Raw genomic sequence first — 18333 nt, 5'->3', positions numbered from 1 at the left:
GACCAGGAAAAAAACCCTCTTAAGTTTCAGAAAGAGAAAAATTAAGACCAAGACAAATATTCCCAGAAGTTGTTTTTTATTATGGGAGTAGGTTTTTCTGCCTAGGTAAATATTTTATTATTCTGTTTATAATCCAAACTCCTATCATAATGTACTGGAGTACAGAAGTTTTAAAAAAAAATTTAATGGTCTGGTTTTGTCATCCAAAATGACTAAGAGCAGACCGCTACATGCAGGATGTTAGGACACTTCTACAATAAAAGTAGAAGTTAAAAGTACAAAAGACAAACAGGTTTATTGGCTTTTTTCAGCTTGAGTGTCTTGCTTAGGTAATGCTAGAACATAATTTCTCATACCACAGTGCAGGTAAGTCAGTAAATTAAATATTTAACCTGATATATTTTAAAACAGACTTGATCAATTAACAATGTTTTTGAAGATGTTTTTAAAATCTACCAGAGCACAACAGCTCTTAGAACTGTCCAATTAGTGGGAGATGTCCAATTGTGCAAATTCTTCCTGCTTTCTGGAATAGACCTTCTGATCATCCCATGCCTGGTGCTTGGCTGAAATGACTGAAGGCAGCATTAGTGGAGAGCAACCACTGCACACCACATCCCTGGGGTACCTGTGCCTTCTCACCTTCAGCTTCCTCTGTGTCTGCTGACAGACAGCACAGGTAACCCCCACAGGGAGAGGACAGCAACCACAGGAGTCTTATCTGAGAGCAGAAGCTGTAGTTTTGATGAGCAGTGGCTTGGCTGCCTCCAGGATGTCCAGTTCAGGGTCCAGTGATCGTCCCAGTCCTTCCAGAACCATGATGGCAAAGATGATGGAAGCAAAATTGCTCTCAAGCTTCACCTGGAACCACAACAGACTGAATGGACTCAGTGGACATTATTTTCTTCTGAACCCCTTCAACCAAGGTACCAGCTCTGCCTGAGCTGGGAGGGAAGGGAGGAGGCTGGGGAGAGCATTTGCAACTATAATGCAACTATAATTTGAAACTATAATGCAACTCCACCAGTTGGACTGTGGCTGACAACCCCAGTTCAAGCCACCACAGGTCTTTTGATTTCCAAAGTTGTTTGCAGCTGTGGAAATTTGTCCCCCAAATAATCAGTTATAAGGAGGTATCTATAGTCTAAGGGACTATAAAAAATGTAGGAAAAACTAGGTGTTACAAAAATACTCCTTTTAGTAGACAATATCAACTATTAAATGAAGTATTGAGGCAAAAAATATAAAAAAAAAAACCCAAAACAGAAATTGGGCTTGGCAGAGTGTGTGCAAGACCTGAGAAACAGCATGCCTGCAACATTTGGGTGCATTCCTGCAGTTCCTCTCCTAGCAGTTTGCTTCAGAAGTCACTCCCTCTCCTTGTTAGCCCCTGATATTCCCAGTAGCTCTCCCTCCCCATATGAACTTCCAGCTATTAAAGGCAGTCAGGGACAGAACCTCACCTTGTGGGTCATCAATAGTTTGAAGACACTTGAGAGGAGATTTCCCACCTGAAGCTGGAATACACAAGGAGAATTTAACAGCTGATCAAAAAACTTTTTTGTTTCAGTTTTCAGTGCCAAGTTGCATTGAATTGCAGGTAAGTGGGACTGTGACATGGTGCACTTGCCTTGCCCAAAGCAATGGTGTTCCCCCGGGCCTTGGTGACAAGCTCTGCCATGTCAGCCTTGAAGCGCTCGATGTCCTGGCACTGGTTGGCACGGGCGTGGTGCAGGATCAGCTCTGCCACCCTCTCCCCCTGAGAAACAAGTTGAACAGCACAACCAGAACCTGGTCACTGGTGACTTGCAATCAGATGCTTGCAGTTCTTGCTTTTAGTAGCTGAGAAGTGCCCCTGGCAGCACAGGATGGGCCTGGATACAAGGTTTAGCATGGATTCTTTGGCATGCTTCAGCAGACCAGGACAAAATGTGTCCCTCTTGAGCTATGTTAGTGAGCCCTTCACCCTGTAGCTGAGAGACAGCAACAGGCAAGTAGGAGCACAATGCTTGCTCTCAGAATGAACAGGAGACAGAAGCACTGGGATCTCTAGTCCATCTGACAGTGAGTTTAAGGGGGGAAGAGGATAATATAGTTCCCCTCACATAGAGGAGCCCAGCAGAGGTCAGACCCCGCCATACACACACACCTGTTTTCCTTCCTCTCCTCTATAGATGCTGATAAAACAGCAAAATGGAGGAAGGCATATGGGCCTTCCAACAGCAAGGTTGCAGAGAGGAGCACGTGTGGCAGATCAAGATGTTAACCCATTGCCCCCTCTTCTGTAACAAAACCCTACAGATTCTGCAACAGTGGCTCCCAGGCAGTCCTAATTTGCAGCAGAAGTACTCCTAACCAGGAATGGGCAGCCAGCGCTTTCCACTTAGCACCTCCTACTTCCTGGGGCCCTGAAATTGCTGCACTCTGGCAGCCTCCTTGCTGCAGCTGAATAACTTGTCCCTGTGTTTGGGGATAAGATGCTAGCAAGGCTCCTTGCCCCTCTTAGCATTTTAAGGGAAAATAGAAAACTCTCACTTTGGCCATCAGATTCTGCACCACCTCCCTTCCCCTGCCAGCCCCATGCCGGAGAGGGGCCTCACCTGTCCCAGGACCACAGCTGTGAACACAGCGCGGAAGTTCTGCAGGTCGGCGCTCTGCAGCTCCGCCACGATCCCTGCGTCCAGCAGCACCAGGCGCAGCTGCTGCAGGGGTGGCTGCACCCCCAGCACCACGGTGTCACTCAGCTCTGGCACCACGGTGTCACTCAGCTCTGGCACCACGGTGTCACTCGGCTCTGGCACCACCGCCTGCTCCGGACGGGCACTGCCTGGCCGTGCCGTGCCTTGAACCAGGATGTTCCCGGGGTGCAGGTCGGCGTGGACAAAGTTGTCAACGAAGATCTGGAGGACAGGTAAGTGTGAGAGCAGCTCATTCCAAGCAAAGCTGGTGATGCCAAAGCCCCCAGGCAAATGGCAGATGGTTGTTTGTGGTCTGTTCTTTGTCATTACTAGTGATGGGACAGCACCCTTGGCAGCACCACAGGAAGTGGCTTCTGCTGGAGACCAGCTCGGGTACTCAGGAGGTCAGCAGAGCTGTGTGAAGCGATCCAGTATTTGCTAGAGGTCAGGTAGGACAGCCAGGAATCCCTGCAGGGAATGGCAGTGCCCTTTGGCAATTAGCCCTAAACTGGGGCATACTGGTGGGCCTTGGCAAAGAGTTATGCAGTAGGAATAGGCCGTTTGCCATTCAGTGGCAAAGGTTATAGTGAAGGGTTAAGTTTATCTAGTGCAGGACACCAACCCACATTACAACTCTATTGAAAAGTAAGGAAAACAAGAGAAGAGGAAATAAATCTGTGTAGCTCTTCTCTGACTCTGCTAGCAGTTAGCACCAGAAAGGACTGGCAAGAGGATAAGAACCAGACATTACTCCCTCCCTCCCTGACCCTCCTGGTAGCCTGGGACTGCAGGACTTCCTGCCCCAAGGAGATTATCTTTGTATTTCATGGATTTCTCCTATCAATTTGTTCAACTGCCAATTAGAGCTCTGTGAAAAAATATGGTTTTGGTGTTGCCTGAAAAAAATTACTTCCATTAATTTTATGTCCTCCTTATGAAGAAACTCTACATAATAGATCCATATTCATTCTCATGCACTCATGACTGCATAATCTCTGTCATAAACTACTCATCTTTCTGCTTTCCAGAGTAGAGAGTCCAAATTATTTCCCCATTCTGGTATGGAAGCCATTCCACACGAGTAATCATCCTATCTGCTTTCCTCTGCACCTCTTCTAGTTCTACTGCTGCCCTTGAAACAGAGGGTTCTGGACAGCAAGGGACTAGAACTGCAGAGTACTCAAGAAAGAGGTATTTGTTTTACTTATAGACATAAAGTTGGTTTTTTGCCCTTTAATTCTTTTCTTCTCCTAAAATTTGAAACCAATCTTAGCATACAACTATTCTGGTTCCAGCATTGCTTTTCTGAGTGGTAAAAGCTATTTCAGAGCCTGTCATACTACCTGGAGCCAGAACTGAGGTTCACTATTGCTCTAGCATAATGCTGCAGTTAGCAGCAGCATTTCATCTGACACGCACTGCCCACACACTCAGTACTGTCAGGAGCTTTTGCAACTCTTCCCTTCTGGTTCTCACAGCCTCTCACAAGACACTTGTACCACACTCTCAACACTCCTTTCCAGACCATTTGGGATTATTTCAGCCACAGATGAACTAGACAGTCAGAAGCTGAATCTGGCCATGTTTTTTGTCTTTACCTGAGATTTAGTTCTCCCTAACAAAAAGACAGTTTTAGAGGAGTTAATAAATGAAGAAGCCAGCTCATTGTTTTCCCTCTGAGTCACATCCACAATCTCTGCAGAGCACATGGCATTTGCTAATAATGTTGCACTTTAAGGTACTTGGGCAGTAGGTCAATATTCATTGAATGGATTAGTGGGTGTCCTAAGCAAAGACTGACTGAGGTGCACAGGCCAGTCCTACTGTGTTCAGGCAAATGTCCCCTCTGAAGTGGCAGGATTCTGTGTCAGGGGCATGCCCAGCCCAGGCTTTACCCAGACCAGATACTGGTAGGAAGCAAATGGGTTCTCTCTTTAGCCACATTGCCTTATTATCCAAACTGAATAGCTTCTGCAGTAAAACAACCTTCTCCTGCAGCCCCAGCCAAGTGCCTACCATCTTTAGCAGCATGTCCATGCCCATCCTGGCCAGTCTCTGCCGCAGCTCCGTGCCAATCTCCACGTGCAGGTAACGTGAAATGGGCTCACTCTCCTGAAACAGAGACAAGAGCTGCAAACACCCCCTGCACCCCACCTTCAAACACACCTGCACCTAAGTGCCACAAGTTGGGGGAAGCTGATGATAATACCCTAGAAAGGATTTGGCAGAAAGAGCTTGTACCTAGTGCGATGGAGAACGTGAGAGAACCGAGGGTTTGTTCCTTGGAAAGACAGACGGGATTCCAGGGACAGAAACACCCTTGCCAAGGTCACATGCAGGAAAACTAAGCCTGAGAGTAGCTTTGGTCTGTGACTCCAGCATCCACAAGGGAAGTGAGGCAAGGAGCAGAAAGTGTCAGATTGCTGAGTTGCTCACTTTGACCCGGCACAGAGGAGAGGTAAAGCACGGTGCTGGTTGCAAAGCACAGGCAAGCAGAGGGTGGCTGCACCCACTGCTGTCTGCTTGCTTTCAGGCCAACTGTTCACTTCTGTGTGGAGTTTTCTGCTACCTGTCTTCAGGGATGCACTGCTTGCAAACAAAAACAGTGGAGGAGACACTAAGGAAGGACATTGATCTCCTTAAGCAAAAAAGAAAAAAGCATCCTTCTGCCTCCAACCCCTCCGTCTCAAAAAGAAAGGAGGAGGTCAAAAACACCTCTTTGCCATGGTTTCCTTGGCGCTTTCTCACTGCTACCATCACACCCACACCCTGCAATTCTTACCTCAAATGTTTCCACTAGAACATCTGCTGTTACCAAGGGCCAAAGGGGAGTGGGAAACTTCACAAAATCGACATCTAGGAAATTCTGTCGGAAGCGGTCCAGATTTCTGGCTTCGTAGCGCAAGTCAATCTCAAGGGAGAAATAGAAAAGCAGGTTGGAAATTAGATTCAATTAGGATCAGATTCTTGGGATCCTGTGTGAGTTGCAATACTCAATACCAACAAAACTAGTCAGAAAGCCAGAATGGAAACAAAGAAAGAGTGGTGCTTTTTACACCCTCATAGCCTCCCTGATGGAAGAGGAGCAGACTAGGTAATGGATGGTGCACAGCCAGGTCCCAGCCTTTGAAATATGGGTACTTAACTAGAGGCATGGTGTCTCAAAATAGACCAGGACCACATTATAGTCAAAAATACAACAAGATCCTAAACTGAATCCTATCCTTAATGGAAGCTTGGTGTCCAAACAGCAAGGCAGGCAGACAGGATAGAAGAACTGCAGCCCCAGCCTCACTTGACAGAGAGGCAACCATAATAGGAAGAAATTGAATATAACGTATACAAAATAATCCACTATGCCAAGTCCAGGCTTGGTTCTTCAGTGATCCAGTGTCTTGACACAAGGGCATCTCTCCTACTGTCTGCTACTGCTCAAGGAGGCAGGATAACCTTGCCTCACCTCCCTTGTCTGGCAGTGGGGAATATCCCAGGAACAATTCCTGTTCATTCAAAGGGAAAAAGCTTCAATGATGTGATCAGATGTTCTCCTAACCCTCAGACTTCTGGACATCCACCCAAACTCTGCCAAACTGGTATGAATGACCTTGAGTCACATCTGACCACAGTCAACAGTTACCATCACGGATTTACTGTGCAGAGGTTTTGCAATTGTAGAAAATAATTAATGTTTTCAAAAGCTTGTTGCAGACTTCAGACTCTGCAATCTAGACACAAAAATAAAATTAGAAGATAATGGCTCATTTTATAGAAATATAAGCCTAATTAAGCCTGCAGTGAGATCTTTGTAAATTTGCTAGTAGCAATGTTTCAGGACTGTGTCTTTAGAAGACATTAGCAAATCAGTATGTTTTCAGATCTGTTTGTAAAATTTCACTGACACTTTGAGTCTGATGATAATACAAAGAAGAATGTGTTATTAACTTCTGTGAAAACATTATTTATGCTTATATATATATATGCCTATATATATATATATATATCAGTGCTAGCAAACATGACTAGTGAGTACAAACTGCAAACATATATGTAGAATTATAGAAAAAAACCCACATGCCTGAGTACTTGCTTGGAGAGATTCTTTCCTAAGAAGAGGTGTCTCACCAGTGTTCACCTTTCACAATGCTGCAAAAAGGACTGTGACTATGGCTAGCTAGCTGTTCAGGCTGTCCACTAGAAAACACATTCAAAGTCTAAACATTATTTTCAAAGTCTAAAAAATCATTTTAGATCTAAAAAAGACTGTTTTTTCACTGCTTTGCTACTTTGTAAGCGTATAAGCTTTCCTGCAGTAATGTTATGTGATTTGATTAGACTAAAGAACAGAAGCGAAGAGCAAGCCCGCCTTCATCTAACCATTTAAAATGTAGCGGTGTGAACACAGAGCCAGCCAGAGCAAGACAAAGGGCAGTTTTGTTTAGCTGGGGATCATGGCCTGGCACATACCTGCTGCATCATAAGCTTCTCAAACTCCTCCACAATCTCTGTCAAACTGAGCCACTTGAACCCAGGGAGAAGTCCAATGATGCGGCTGCCCATCTTCATGAGAAACAGATCCATCTGGACTTGGTGGATCAGCCCAGGGTGCAGGACCTGCACAAGAACGAGCAGTGGCAAGATCAACTCCCCAGACACTCCCTTTCAAGGAGCTCAAGTGGTAAATTTCAAATATACAGAACCCAGCTTATTAGGATGGGAGGCAACCAGCTCCCTTGGCTAGTCCTCAGAAGAACTAACATTTTGTCGTCGATTTGGTTATAGAGAAACATTTTATCATTGTCATGTTCAGTGTATCTGTGCTGGAGACTAGTCTCACCCAAAGACATTTTGCACCACTTTCACTCTTGCCCTGTCCCTTACTTTTTCAAATACATTGAGCAGTATTTGAAGCTGCTCAAACACAAGGTTTCTTTAGGTAAACTTTGCTGGAACTCACTTTTATGTTCCAGATTTCTTCATGTGAGCAGAGAAGAGGTTTGCTGTCTGGAAGGTTCAACCAACCTTAATACTAATTCTTTTAATGTAAATTTGACCCTTGGAGGCATTCCTAGTACCCACGTGCCACGTCAAATCTCGAGCTCTCCTTTGGGCAAGAGCTGGGGATTGTGGCTGGCTGGAACAAAAGTGCTAAGAAAGGACACCAAGAGAGACAACATTCCTTCTTGTTCCACCTGGCCCTGGCCAGCTGCTCCTCTCCATGGGAGTTAAAATCTGAGGGACCATTTTCATACATCTACCATTTCGGCACGACTTACTTTAATGGCTACGGGCACGAGATGTCTGGCTGATGATGGATTTGCGCTCAGGATTGGCTTGGCCCTCTGCTCCATAAGGGACATCCCACTCCCGGGACTTCCCTGGGAGCAGTCTGCAGCACTCAGTTCCTCCCTGCTCCTCTCATCCCGCATGTCCTTGCTCTTCCTCCTTCTCAGCCAGCCGAGGAGGCCTCTAAAGCCTGGCACTTGCCACGCTTGGAAGGCGGACCTGAGCTCCGAGCGTGGCTCCAGCCGCTCGGCCCGGGAGCCTCCGATGGCAGCGAGGTCAGCATAGGCTTTATACACCTGGGCAACGCAGCCCGAGCCGACCGGCTCCCGGCTCGGGAACTCGAGGATGCGCGTCCACTCCTCACCGAAGGCCTTCCTCAGGAGCTCGTCAGTGTGGCCCCACGGGTGCGGGCTCACCTCGACGTGCAGCTTGGAGAACTCATCGCAGAAGGCCTCCGAGAAGAGGTCCCTGCGGGTGCTGGCCCACTGGCCCAGCTTGACACACGTGGGGCCGGCGGCCTCGGCCGCCCTGCGCAGCAGCCGCAGCCAGCGGGCGCCCATGCCGGGCCACAGGCGGCCCAGCGGGTAGAGCAGCAGCAGCGGCCCGAAGCGCAGCAGGAGCCCGCAGGCGCGGACGCCCAGCCGCAGCAGCAGCCCCAGGCGCCGCAGCAGCCCCCGGGGCGGCCGCTCCGCGCCGCGCTCCGCCGCCCACGCCGGGCCGCGCCGCCCCGGCCTCTCGCTCCAGCCGGTCCCGGCGGGCGCGGCCGCGGGCACGGCCAGGGCCAGGGCGCCGCAGCGGGCGGCGCGCAGCCCGGAGCGCCCGCAGCCCGCCCGCCCCGGCGGCGCCGGCCGCAGCCTGGCCGCGGCGGCGCGCGCGAGCGGCGGCAGCGGCAGCAGCCGCGCGGCGCCGCCGGCCACCATCGCGCGCGCCCCCGCGCCGCGGGCAGGGGCGGGCGGGGGCGCGCCCAGCCAATCAGCGCCCCGGAGCGCGGCCACGCCCCGCCCCTTAAAGGGCCAGCAGCGAGAGCCTGGCGGGAAGCCGAGGGCCCGAGCTGTCCCCCCGGGATCGGGCTGTACTCACGGGGACGGGGGCCTTCACCCCTCCATCAGCTTTGAATCACAGCAACGCTGAATATCCCGAGCCGGGCGGGACCCATCGGGACCGTGCAGCCCCGCTCCCAGCCCTGCCCAGCACTCCCCGGGAGTCCCACCGTGAGAGTCTTGTCCAAACACTTCTTGAGCTCTGAGGGGCTTGGTGCTGTGCTCGCTGCCCCGGGCAGCCTGTTTCAGTGTCTGACCGCCCCCTGCGTGAAGCACCTTTCCCTAACACCCAGTCTCAAATCGGGGGATACAAATCGCGCTGCAGGTTTGAGGCGTTCCTGGCCAGGCGCGTGACCCCATCAGCCTCGGGAAGCCGTGCCAGTGACAACCCAGGTACTGGGTTGGTATCAAGTCAGGACTTTCTACGTTTTCCTGGAAATCTTTCCGTCTGCAACCGGAACGGCGGCTCCAGCTCCGGTGTGCTCTGCTGGCCTCGGCACCGGCAGCGCCCGTCGCCTCCCTCGGGCATCTCCCCTCCCGCGGGCGGGCAGCGCAGGGCGCTCCATGCCCGGAGCGAGGGGCGGGCGCGGCTGCCTCGGCGGCGGGGCGGGACGGGACGGGGCGGGGCGGTGCTCCCGCCGGAGGGCGGCCGGGGCCGGGGCCGGTGGCGGCGGGGGGCGGGCGGGAGCCCCCAGCCGCGGGTCCGCAGCCGCCAGCCCGGCGCCGGGCGCCGCCGCCGTCATGCCGGAACACGGCCCCCCCGCTCCGCTGCCGCCGCCGAGGAAGGTAGGGAGGTGCCGAGGGGATGCTAGCGCGGCAGAGCGGGCAGAGGTGCCGCTCCAAAAAAATCCCTCATCCCCTCTTTCCCTTCCGCGCTTTTCTCCATCCCGGCCGCAGAGGGGAAAGCAGGGCCGCGAGCCGAATCCCCCCGCGCTCCCGGGCAGCGCCGCGATCCCGCCGGGCGCGGGGCCGGGCCCGCTGCCGGAGCGGGGCTCGGCCGCGGGCAGAGGGGCAGAGGGGACCTGGGCAGCCGCTGAAAAAGCGACCCGGGCGGGTCGGGAGCGGTGGGGCAGAGGGGCAGCGGCAGCCCCGCCACCCAGCACGGGGCCCCCGAGTGAACTCAGCTCTGCCTCGGTCTCCAGCACAAAACAGAGGAGGAAACGCTAAGCACATTCTTTGGGGGAAGCGCCGGCCCTGCTGGAGCAAACAGCCAGAGTTCTCCTTTCGGCAAAATCCCCGTGTTATATTCGCTCTTCTCTCTGCTCTGGATAGCCTGCTTTCCTCTTACTTCGCCTTCGGCTGAAAGGAGCGCGCCTGCAGCTGTGTGCAGCCTGTGGCTTATCAGGGTGGCATTTCTGACTCCCGGTGGGGATCGGTGGGAGTATTCACCTGTCCTGGGGAGAAAAACGCTTTCGTGCCTTCCCGCTCTTGTACATAGGAATGATGGGCGCTAATGGGTTAGACAGGGAGTTGGCAGAGGGGAATGTTGTTTGGGAAGGGAACAAGAAAGAAGTTAGAGCTGGCTGCTGCTGTGGTCCCAAGGTGTCAAATGCAAACTGGGAGGTAAAACCATGCCAGGTGTATTTGGGACATTTTTAGAGGTTTTGGCTTTCTGAATGTCCAGTAAGCATGTGTCTTGATGCTTGATGCTGGAAAAGTGATGGCCATGGGGGATTGAGGCTTTCCGACTGCTTGGATCTGCATTGGAGCCTCCTCACAGGTGCAGGGACTAAGTGCTAAACATGGGCCCTTAATTCTGCTCTTTGCAAGAGCACAGCTTATTTCTGAGGCAGGTCAGGGTCAAGTTGCTCCTGACCCTGAGTTATTCCCAGCCACCTTTGCTCTTGCCATTTAAGTAGTTGTTTAAGTTTCTTACTTTTGGAGCAGAGCATCTCCAGCCTGGAACTCATCTGGGAAGATAAAGAGATGACCAGAGGGATTTCCATGGGGCTTTTATTTGCTACTGTGAGGGGAGCTGCTGGTGTTGGTGGTGGATTAAAAAGCTGCTTTCTGTGTTGGCTGCCACCTTACTGACCGCTGATTCTTGGTGTGCAGGACTGAGGTCCAATAATGAGTACTGGCCCTGTTTTCTGAACCACCAAAAACGGAATCGTTATTGCATCCTGGCAGAGGAAAGGACTGCGTTTCCTCCACCCTTGTGTTGTGTTCTGAATTGTTGTCACTGGGGTAGTGTTTGTGGGGTTTGGTGCATCTTGCCTTTGAGGGGTTTTGTTTGGTTGTTGTTTGGGTTTTTAAAATAATCCAGGCAGTGTTTCAGCCTGTGAAAATGGATAACTACTATGTTGGGTCAGGCTTGGAAGCCACCGAAAACGCTAAGTATGGAAAGCCACAGGATTTCCCAGGGTAGTAAGGCGCCTTTTTGAGAAACGGAAGAGAAAGCACTGAAAACAAAGGGCACTGGAGTGGCCGGGGATGCAAAAAGCAGAGTAAAGATTTATGGCTCTGCTGGGACCACTCTCTGCCTGCGTGGGTGAGAAGGTTGTGCGCTGAAGCCTGGGTTGGTTTTTGGCACGTCCATGTCCTAGCAGTCCACGCAGAAGATACTCCCTGTTCCTCAGCTCAGATCCAAAGTGCAGTATTCCTTGTAGAGCACAAGTGTGTGTGGAGTGTCCCAAAGTGCTGCTTTTGGTACTGCCCCCAGCTCGCTGCCTTGGGAAAGCTTTTGGAACATTTTGTCTGCAAAGAAAACCTCTGTGTGTGCTTTCTGTTCTCCAGAAACAAGAAGAGCATTTAGATCCTTTGTCAGACACTTACAATAGTCTTGTCTTTCTCCCATGCCTGGTGTATTTACATGTTAGAAATGTTCATTTGACAAGGAGATGATAAATGAAGACCTCATAAGCTGTGTTTTTCAGAGACGATCTTAATCCAGGAGTAGCTTTTCCAATGAGTTATTCTTAATATCAGCCATGACAACTAATTCATACAGACAGAACTTAAAAGCTCTTATTTTGCTGGGCACTCTGGGAGCACAGACGCAAGCTTGATCCTTCCCCAAGTTTAAGAAATTTGCTGATGAAATCATCAGACAACAGAGCCAGTCTCTTAAAGATGGAGAGATGCTGGACATTTCAGAAGTGTCTGATAAGTGCTATGTTCTTTTGGATCCCCTGAATGCATCATTCAAAGCAGCTGGTTCTCCCTTCCTTTTGTAACACCTGACATTTATTTCCTGACTGGAACTGTGTGGAAGCTGCTCTTTTCTAAGTGGAGGCCACACCAAGGGGAGAAAAGGCTGTGTAGTTCACCCTTAAGCCCACGGGAGTGGAGAAGAACCTGTCTTAAACTCTTGTTGAAGCTGGTTACTTGTGATGATTCAGAACTGGGGTGCAAGCTCTTTAGGGAAGCATTTTTCAGCAGAAGGATTTAAGTACTAGTGGCTGATATGTCTGTTGGCAGGATCCCAAGAGCTGGCTGGAAGAGGCCTCTACTATGAAAGAAATGCTGAAATAGGACTTTTAATGCACTTGCATAGCAGTTCCTTACAGGCTGAGAAGACTCTCCCGAGGGAAGGAGGGAGTGGGATGGAGCTGGAAAGAAATTTCTCGTTTCATTCAAGTCCTGGCAGTAAATGAGTTATCTTGGCTTTGCTTAGATACAGCTCAAATAACATTGTATGTGAGGTATCTGTGGGCACTGTTTTACAGCACAAAGCAGGAAAAGAGACCCTGTTTCCTTGACTGGAGCTCTGAAGTGCAGTGGAAAGGCCAATAGTACCTTGATCTTGCTTATGGGATTTTTTTTTTTCTGGTCTTCACCTTGGAGATGCGCTATCAGCTCCTGGAAATTGAAGCAAAGGCTGAAATGTGAGGAATGGTGTGTGGGGGTGGCTTCAGCCCCATATGACTGAGCTCCCAGCTTCATGAAGGCTGTGCTTTTGAAATGTTGTTGAAATGGCTGTGCTACATTGAAACCGTGGCTTCTGCAGGGCCCTTGGGTGACCTTGAAGTGGGTGCCTAAGACAGTCTGGAGTCCCTGAGTCTCTGCATCCTGGGATTTCAACCAAGGCCTGTGTCCTTTGGTGGAAGCTTAGCACAGAGCAGGCTGAGGATCAGTTCAAGGTTGATATAAAGCACTAAAAGGCATCAGCACTGTCTTACATAAATAAATACTTAAGGTCCTGTAGGCTGGCCCTGTTCAAGATCTCTCCCAGTCTTTACATGGTTCACCACCCAACTGGGTCAAGGTGCTCTGTGGACATGGGACTGATGAGGTGAAAGTCATCAGTCCCCAGGCCTTTCCTGGTGAAAGCAGTGGATTCTTGTCTGCCACTCTCATGAGTCTTCACCAGTTTATCTTCAGTGAGCTGGGAGCTCAGTGGGATCTCGTGGCAGCAAGACACCTTTGGGGCTCTGCCATCATGATGGTTCAGTCCCTGCTGTGCTGAGACAGCTCTGAGCACCTCTGAACCCTGTGATGTGGTTCCAGCCTGTCATCCTTGGAGCTGCTCCCAGGGACTGTGTTCTTGGGATAATCCTGGCTGGGGTGCTCCTGTGCTGAAACCCCTGAATTCATACTGCTCTGAGGCAAATACATTGCCCAAGCATTTTCTGGGCAAATGTGGGGTGCTGTGTGTGTGCGCAACGAAAACTCCAAAAGGGGGCTCATGGAAAATCTTCCTTGCAAGAAGTTTGAAACACTGTGACTCCTTTCTTTAATGCAGATAATGTCTATTGAGGACATAATTTCTATCTTTTTGGAAAACAGTACTGTCCCATGGTAAAGCTGAAGGAAGTCAAGCATAGTTGGAAGGGCAGAGGCTTGAAAGAGTCATGTCCTGCTGGAATGAATGCTGTGAGTGCTGGTATAATCTTCATTCTTTGCTTCAGTGCTTTTTCCCCTCCCCAGGTTAGGGAAACCAGCTGCAGCTGGCATGCTGTTACTTTCAAGGATTTAGCAAAGCAGATGCAAGAGTTAGTGGTGATTTAAGGTCAGTTTTTACTGACTAAACTTGTTAGGAGCTAGCACATCGCTGAGGCCTTCTTAGGGCAAGATTTTCATCCTAGTGCTGGGGCACTGCCAGTCAGCTTTGCTTGGGATCTTCTGGTTTCCTTGTTTTTAATGGCTGGCACAAACAAGAATTTGGCTTGACTGTTACCTGCATGTGCTGTTACACATGACCTTTGCTTAACGTGAGATGTATCTGTGTCTGCCTTCTAACAAACAATTCCTTGCCTGGGGTAAGTCTTGGACTGCTCACTGGGAGTAGGAGGGCTGGGAGGGGAGATGTTTGCACTGCAGGCAGAGCTCTGGCTCAGCCCTGTGCTGGGAACTGGCAGTGTTTGCGTGATGAAAGGGAGCAGAAGATGGCTTTTCCTGAGCTCTGCCTTTGCCCATACATGTGCTGGCCCAGGGCCAGGATGGAAACTCTGTCCTCATGAGCAGAGAGGGCGAGAGATGAAGAGGGGCCCAGAAGCAGAGAGAGTTAAAATAAAAACACCAACTCACAGAGAGAAAAGCTTGTAACAGATGGCCCTGGCCATCCCTTGGGCTCTCCATGCAGCTGGCTCCACGTGCAGTGCTGACAAGATCTCTAGAAACATGAGTAAGGGGCCTGGACCACTTTGGGATGTGTGATGGAAGATCAGAGTAAAAGGCAAAAGGAAGGAAGCTAGACAGGTAAGCCAGCTGTGGTTCAGCCCTCTCTGTCACGCCTGAAGTGGACTCTGGGACTTGCTGCTACTGATGTAGCAGTGCCACTAATGCTGTGCCACTAATGCTGTGCCACTAATAAGGCAGGTGCTGCCATGTGAGCCATTGTAGGAGCACAGCTTTGTTTTCAAGTGTGCCATCCTTTAACTGTGGCCAGTCTTGCCTCCTCTGTAAAACAGCATTGCAAAAGCTGGTGGAGGTTTGTTCCACTGCCCTCATTCCCTGTAGAATATATACAGCAGAGAGCTGTTGATCTGAATGGAGCCTAGTGTAAAGATAGGTTCTGCCAGGAGGTGTTGGCAGCTGTAATTTCCAATGCCCATCTCATCAGGCATCATGGTAAGTAATCAGATTGGCTGAACAGTTTGGCATGTGGTGTTCTGATCTTGCTTGGAAAGGCTTTGCCTTGGTAGGATATCTGTATCTGTGCCTTGCAGAAAAGCTGGTCTTGTAGAAGCACTCACAAAAGCTTTGTTCTGAGCTCATTTGTAAATCTGGCCCAGACACTTAAAATGTCAAGAGCTGCTGATGGTTAAGGGGCACCTTGAGTGGGGAAAGGTGCCACCTCACTTGGAAGTGGCTGAAAGAGTTCTGGATGAGACCCTGCCAGACCTTGAGACTCCTGATCCTACAGATCCCAGAGAGCAGATGGCTCCTGGCCAAGTTCAAGCACGTAAGTTGTTTCTAGAAACTTACTGGGGACTCTGGCAACCCACTGGAGAGATTGTTTCAGGGAGCAAGACTTGCTGTTTCTTTGTAAGCAGAATAACTTTAAATGGCTAGATGCTCTGTGTTTTAATTAGATTTCCCTTTGAGAATAAAAGTGGTAAAGTGTTTCTGTGATCCTGCTACATTTAAATACTCTGTACTGTGCCCCCAGTCTGGCAAATCATTTAGGCAGACATGTAGGTCACGTGTATGCTTCAATCCACCCATCGGAATGCTCTGGCTCCCAGTGCAGTACAGCATTTCTGCTCTGGGAAGTTTGGAACTGGACTTCACACAGTCTGATTGAAGACAGTGATATGCTTTGAGCATAGACTTAAAATCAAGCATGTGCTTAGATGTTCTCATCACAAGTGGTCTCTCACCCATTGTATTGTGTAGAATCATTTTATATTAGCAGCACCCTTGAAAGTGGATTTTTCTCTTCTTCTATGCCTGCAAGGCATCTTGCCAAGTGCTTGCTGATAAGCCCTGTCACTGTGAGCAGTTCAGGTGAGATGCTGTCACAGGCCTGGTATTTTGGAAGCATTGTGGATAGGCATGCATGTGGGAATGATTAAATCAACCCATCGGGGTGTCATCTGGAGAGGAACAAATGCTGAGCTTGCTCTGCAGGCGGGGGGAGGATGAGATCCCCCTCCAGTTTTTGCTGAAAGCTCTTCCCCTCTGCAGATGTGCAGCTGCTGTAGTTCTCTGCCAAAAGGCGGCCGTGACTTTCCGAGCTGGGGAACGTGCGCACATCTGTTTGCAGAGCAGAGCAGCACAGGGGCTCGGGTCTCCTGTCCCAGGGGATTATGTTTTCGTGATAGATAGTGCTGACTGTCATGGAGGGAAATGGCAAATTTCACGGGACACTGAGGGGGCACTTCATAAATATGAGTTTGCTTGCCAGTGTCAGCCAAGTGCCACCTTTCTAAATTAAAAAGGAAAGAGCTCCCAGAGACTTTTCAGACTATTGGAGATTTCTCTTTAAAAACATTAAGCCCCTTCAGAAGATGTGTTTCTGCATGCAAAAATACAATGTGTTTCAGCTGCAAAGGATGCTGTGATCCCAAAGGCTTCACAGGGCTTTTAGGTAAGAGCTGAGTCTTGGATTATCCAGATCTCAAGAGTGGCTTACTAGCAAAGGGAAATAAATGCCTCTTTACTAAAACTGAGAAGGAAGTCTCTGCACCAGCACATGTAGCCCTTCAAAAATCAACATCTGGCCAAAACTAGACCCTGGAGCATCCTCCACGATATACTGGTCCATGAGAATATTTTCCTTGAATGCAGAGAGTTTGGGATTAAGTAACTGGGAATCTGGTTTCCCTGCCTTGACATGCTAGGCTGCATGTACAGCAATCCCTAGTCAAATTCTACAAGACAATTTGTTACTGTAAAGAAATGTGTAAGCTATTGAGCTCTTTCCAGATGATGTCAGAAGCCCTGATCTATCTGGCTTTTGTTTCTCAGCTTTGTCAAACTCTGAGAGAAGCCTGAGAGGTTTCCTACTGGGAAATCAACACATGGTAACTGTTTTTGCATCAGATTTCTGTCTCTGTCCCCTGAGATTACTGTGAGCGACTCCACGTTGAGGTTTTGCCGTGGTGTCACCTCTCACATAACAATCCTGTACTTGTGGTGGTGAAGGATGCTGACAGCTATTGCTGCTTAGTCTGTGCTAAACCTTGCCCCATCAGTATCCTCTTGTTTGCACAGGAGGAAACTTTCCTTACAGAATGATTTAGCTTACTCAAATTTAGTGGGAAACTAAGGTTTTTCCCCTGTTAATTGCATAGATCCCTCCACTAGTCAAAGACAATTTTGGGTATGTTTCAAGGAAAATTAGGATCACCTCTAAAAGGCACAAATTTCATAAAATGTTGTCAGAATTTGATGAAGTGGTTTTCTGGTTGCTTGGGGTTTTTTAATAACCTATTCTGACATGTAATATATTGCTTCAGTTCTACTTGCTTAATGTTTGTTTGCATGGGGTAAAATAATTTTTCTCATCCAAAGCAATCTGGAAACATTGTCAGAAACAGAAACTTGGCATTTTAGAGCAGTGAAAGAATTCAGCTGACCAGCAACAACTGCAGGAATACAAATTCTATCTTTTTCTGTCATTCAAACCAGTGTTCCCAGATGTCTAACCCAGTCCCTCTTGCCATTCATAATCAAGGCAGCCTTTCATTAGAATTTTATCATTATTATTAATTTTATTATTATTACTATTATTTTATTATCAGTAGAATAAACTATGAATAACAAAATAATAGTAGGCTAGACTGTGTTTGGAAGGGATGCACAGGGATCATCTTGCCAAGGTCCCTGACCACTTCAGGGCAAAAGTTAAAGTATATTATTAAGGGCATTGACCAAATGCCTTTTACACACTCACAGGCATGGAACACTGTCCACCTCTAGGAAATCTGTTCCAATGTTTGGGCACCTCTTGGTAAAGAAATGCCTCCAAATGTCCAGTCTGAACCTCCCCTGCTGCAGCTTTGAACCATTCCCATGTCTACTGTCACTGGGTAGCAGGGAGAAGGGCTGAGCATCTCCCTCTGCATTTCCCTTGCTCAGGAAGCTGTAGAGAGCCATGAGAGGTGTTTTATTTTTACTTCAGGCTCCTGATCAAGATCTGCTCTTTGAAAAATCAAGCCTGACCACTGAGTTTGTTTTCTCTCCTTCTCTGTCTCTTTCCCTCTGTCTCTTTCTCTCTTTCTCTCTCTCTCTCTATCTCTCTCCCTGGAAACAGGTAATCACCAACCCATTCTTTTTTCCTGACACACTTCAGCACATCAGCTGTTTCACTGTCTCTGTTGCACATGTACCTTTTTTTTTTTTTTAACATGTTGTTTACGGGGTATTTTTAATGTAGAAGATTTTAGTATGATTTGCTGTGAAATCCTTGAATGCAGAATTAAGCAGAAAAATGCATCATGCAC

General features: G+C 49.1%; 2 protein-coding genes across 2 annotated transcripts in view; one reads left to right on the top strand and one right to left on the bottom strand.

Moving 5' to 3' along the window:
- Nucleotides 1–59: 59 nt before the first annotated feature.
- On the bottom strand, nt 60–8881 carry ADCK2 (aarF domain containing kinase 2). The gene is made up of 8 exons (XM_077783342.2): nt 7952–8881; nt 7143–7289; nt 5461–5589; nt 4695–4790; nt 2601–2900; nt 1631–1759; nt 1464–1517; nt 60–861 (listed from the first exon to the last, which is right to left on the bottom strand). The coding sequence occupies exons 1-8, from the start codon at nt 8879–8881 to the stop codon at nt 718–720; spliced, it is 1929 nt and encodes a 642-aa protein (XP_077639468.2). The 3' UTR covers nt 60–717.
- Nucleotides 8882–9649: 768 nt separating this feature from the next.
- LOC110482627 (DENN domain-containing protein 2A) overlaps nt 9650–18333 on the top strand; it is a 56873-nt gene continuing 48189 nt past the window's right edge. Inside the window, exon 1 of the mRNA XM_021552024.2 lies at nt 9650–9787. The gene's annotated coding sequence lies outside the window, so the exon portion shown is untranslated. The remainder of the gene's footprint in view (nt 9788–18333) is intronic.

This window comes from Lonchura striata, chromosome 1A (genome assembly GCF_050655825.1).
Source record: "Lonchura striata isolate lonStrDom1 chromosome 1A, ASM5065582v1, whole genome shotgun sequence".
Classification (NCBI taxonomy): Eukaryota; Metazoa; Chordata; class Aves; order Passeriformes; family Estrildidae; genus Lonchura; species Lonchura striata.
Note: the sequence above shows the minus strand (reverse complement) of the source record. Positions and strands in the feature narration are given on the sequence as shown.

Excerpts from the sequence above, each read along its gene's own strand:
- ADCK2 (XM_077783342.2), bottom strand. The coding sequence starts at position 8,881 with ATGGTGGCCGGCGGCGCCGCGCGGCTGCTGCCGCTGCCGCCGCTCGCG. Across the intron at positions 5,590-7,142 it reads AGAAGCTTATGATGCAGCAG|ATTGACTTGCGCTACGAAGC; the intron begins GTATGTGCCAGG and ends TTCTCCCTTGAG. Across the intron at positions 1,518-1,630 it reads ACACCATTGCTTTGGGCAAG|CTTCAGGTGGGAAATCTCCT; the intron begins GCAAGTGCACCA and ends TGTGTATTCCAG.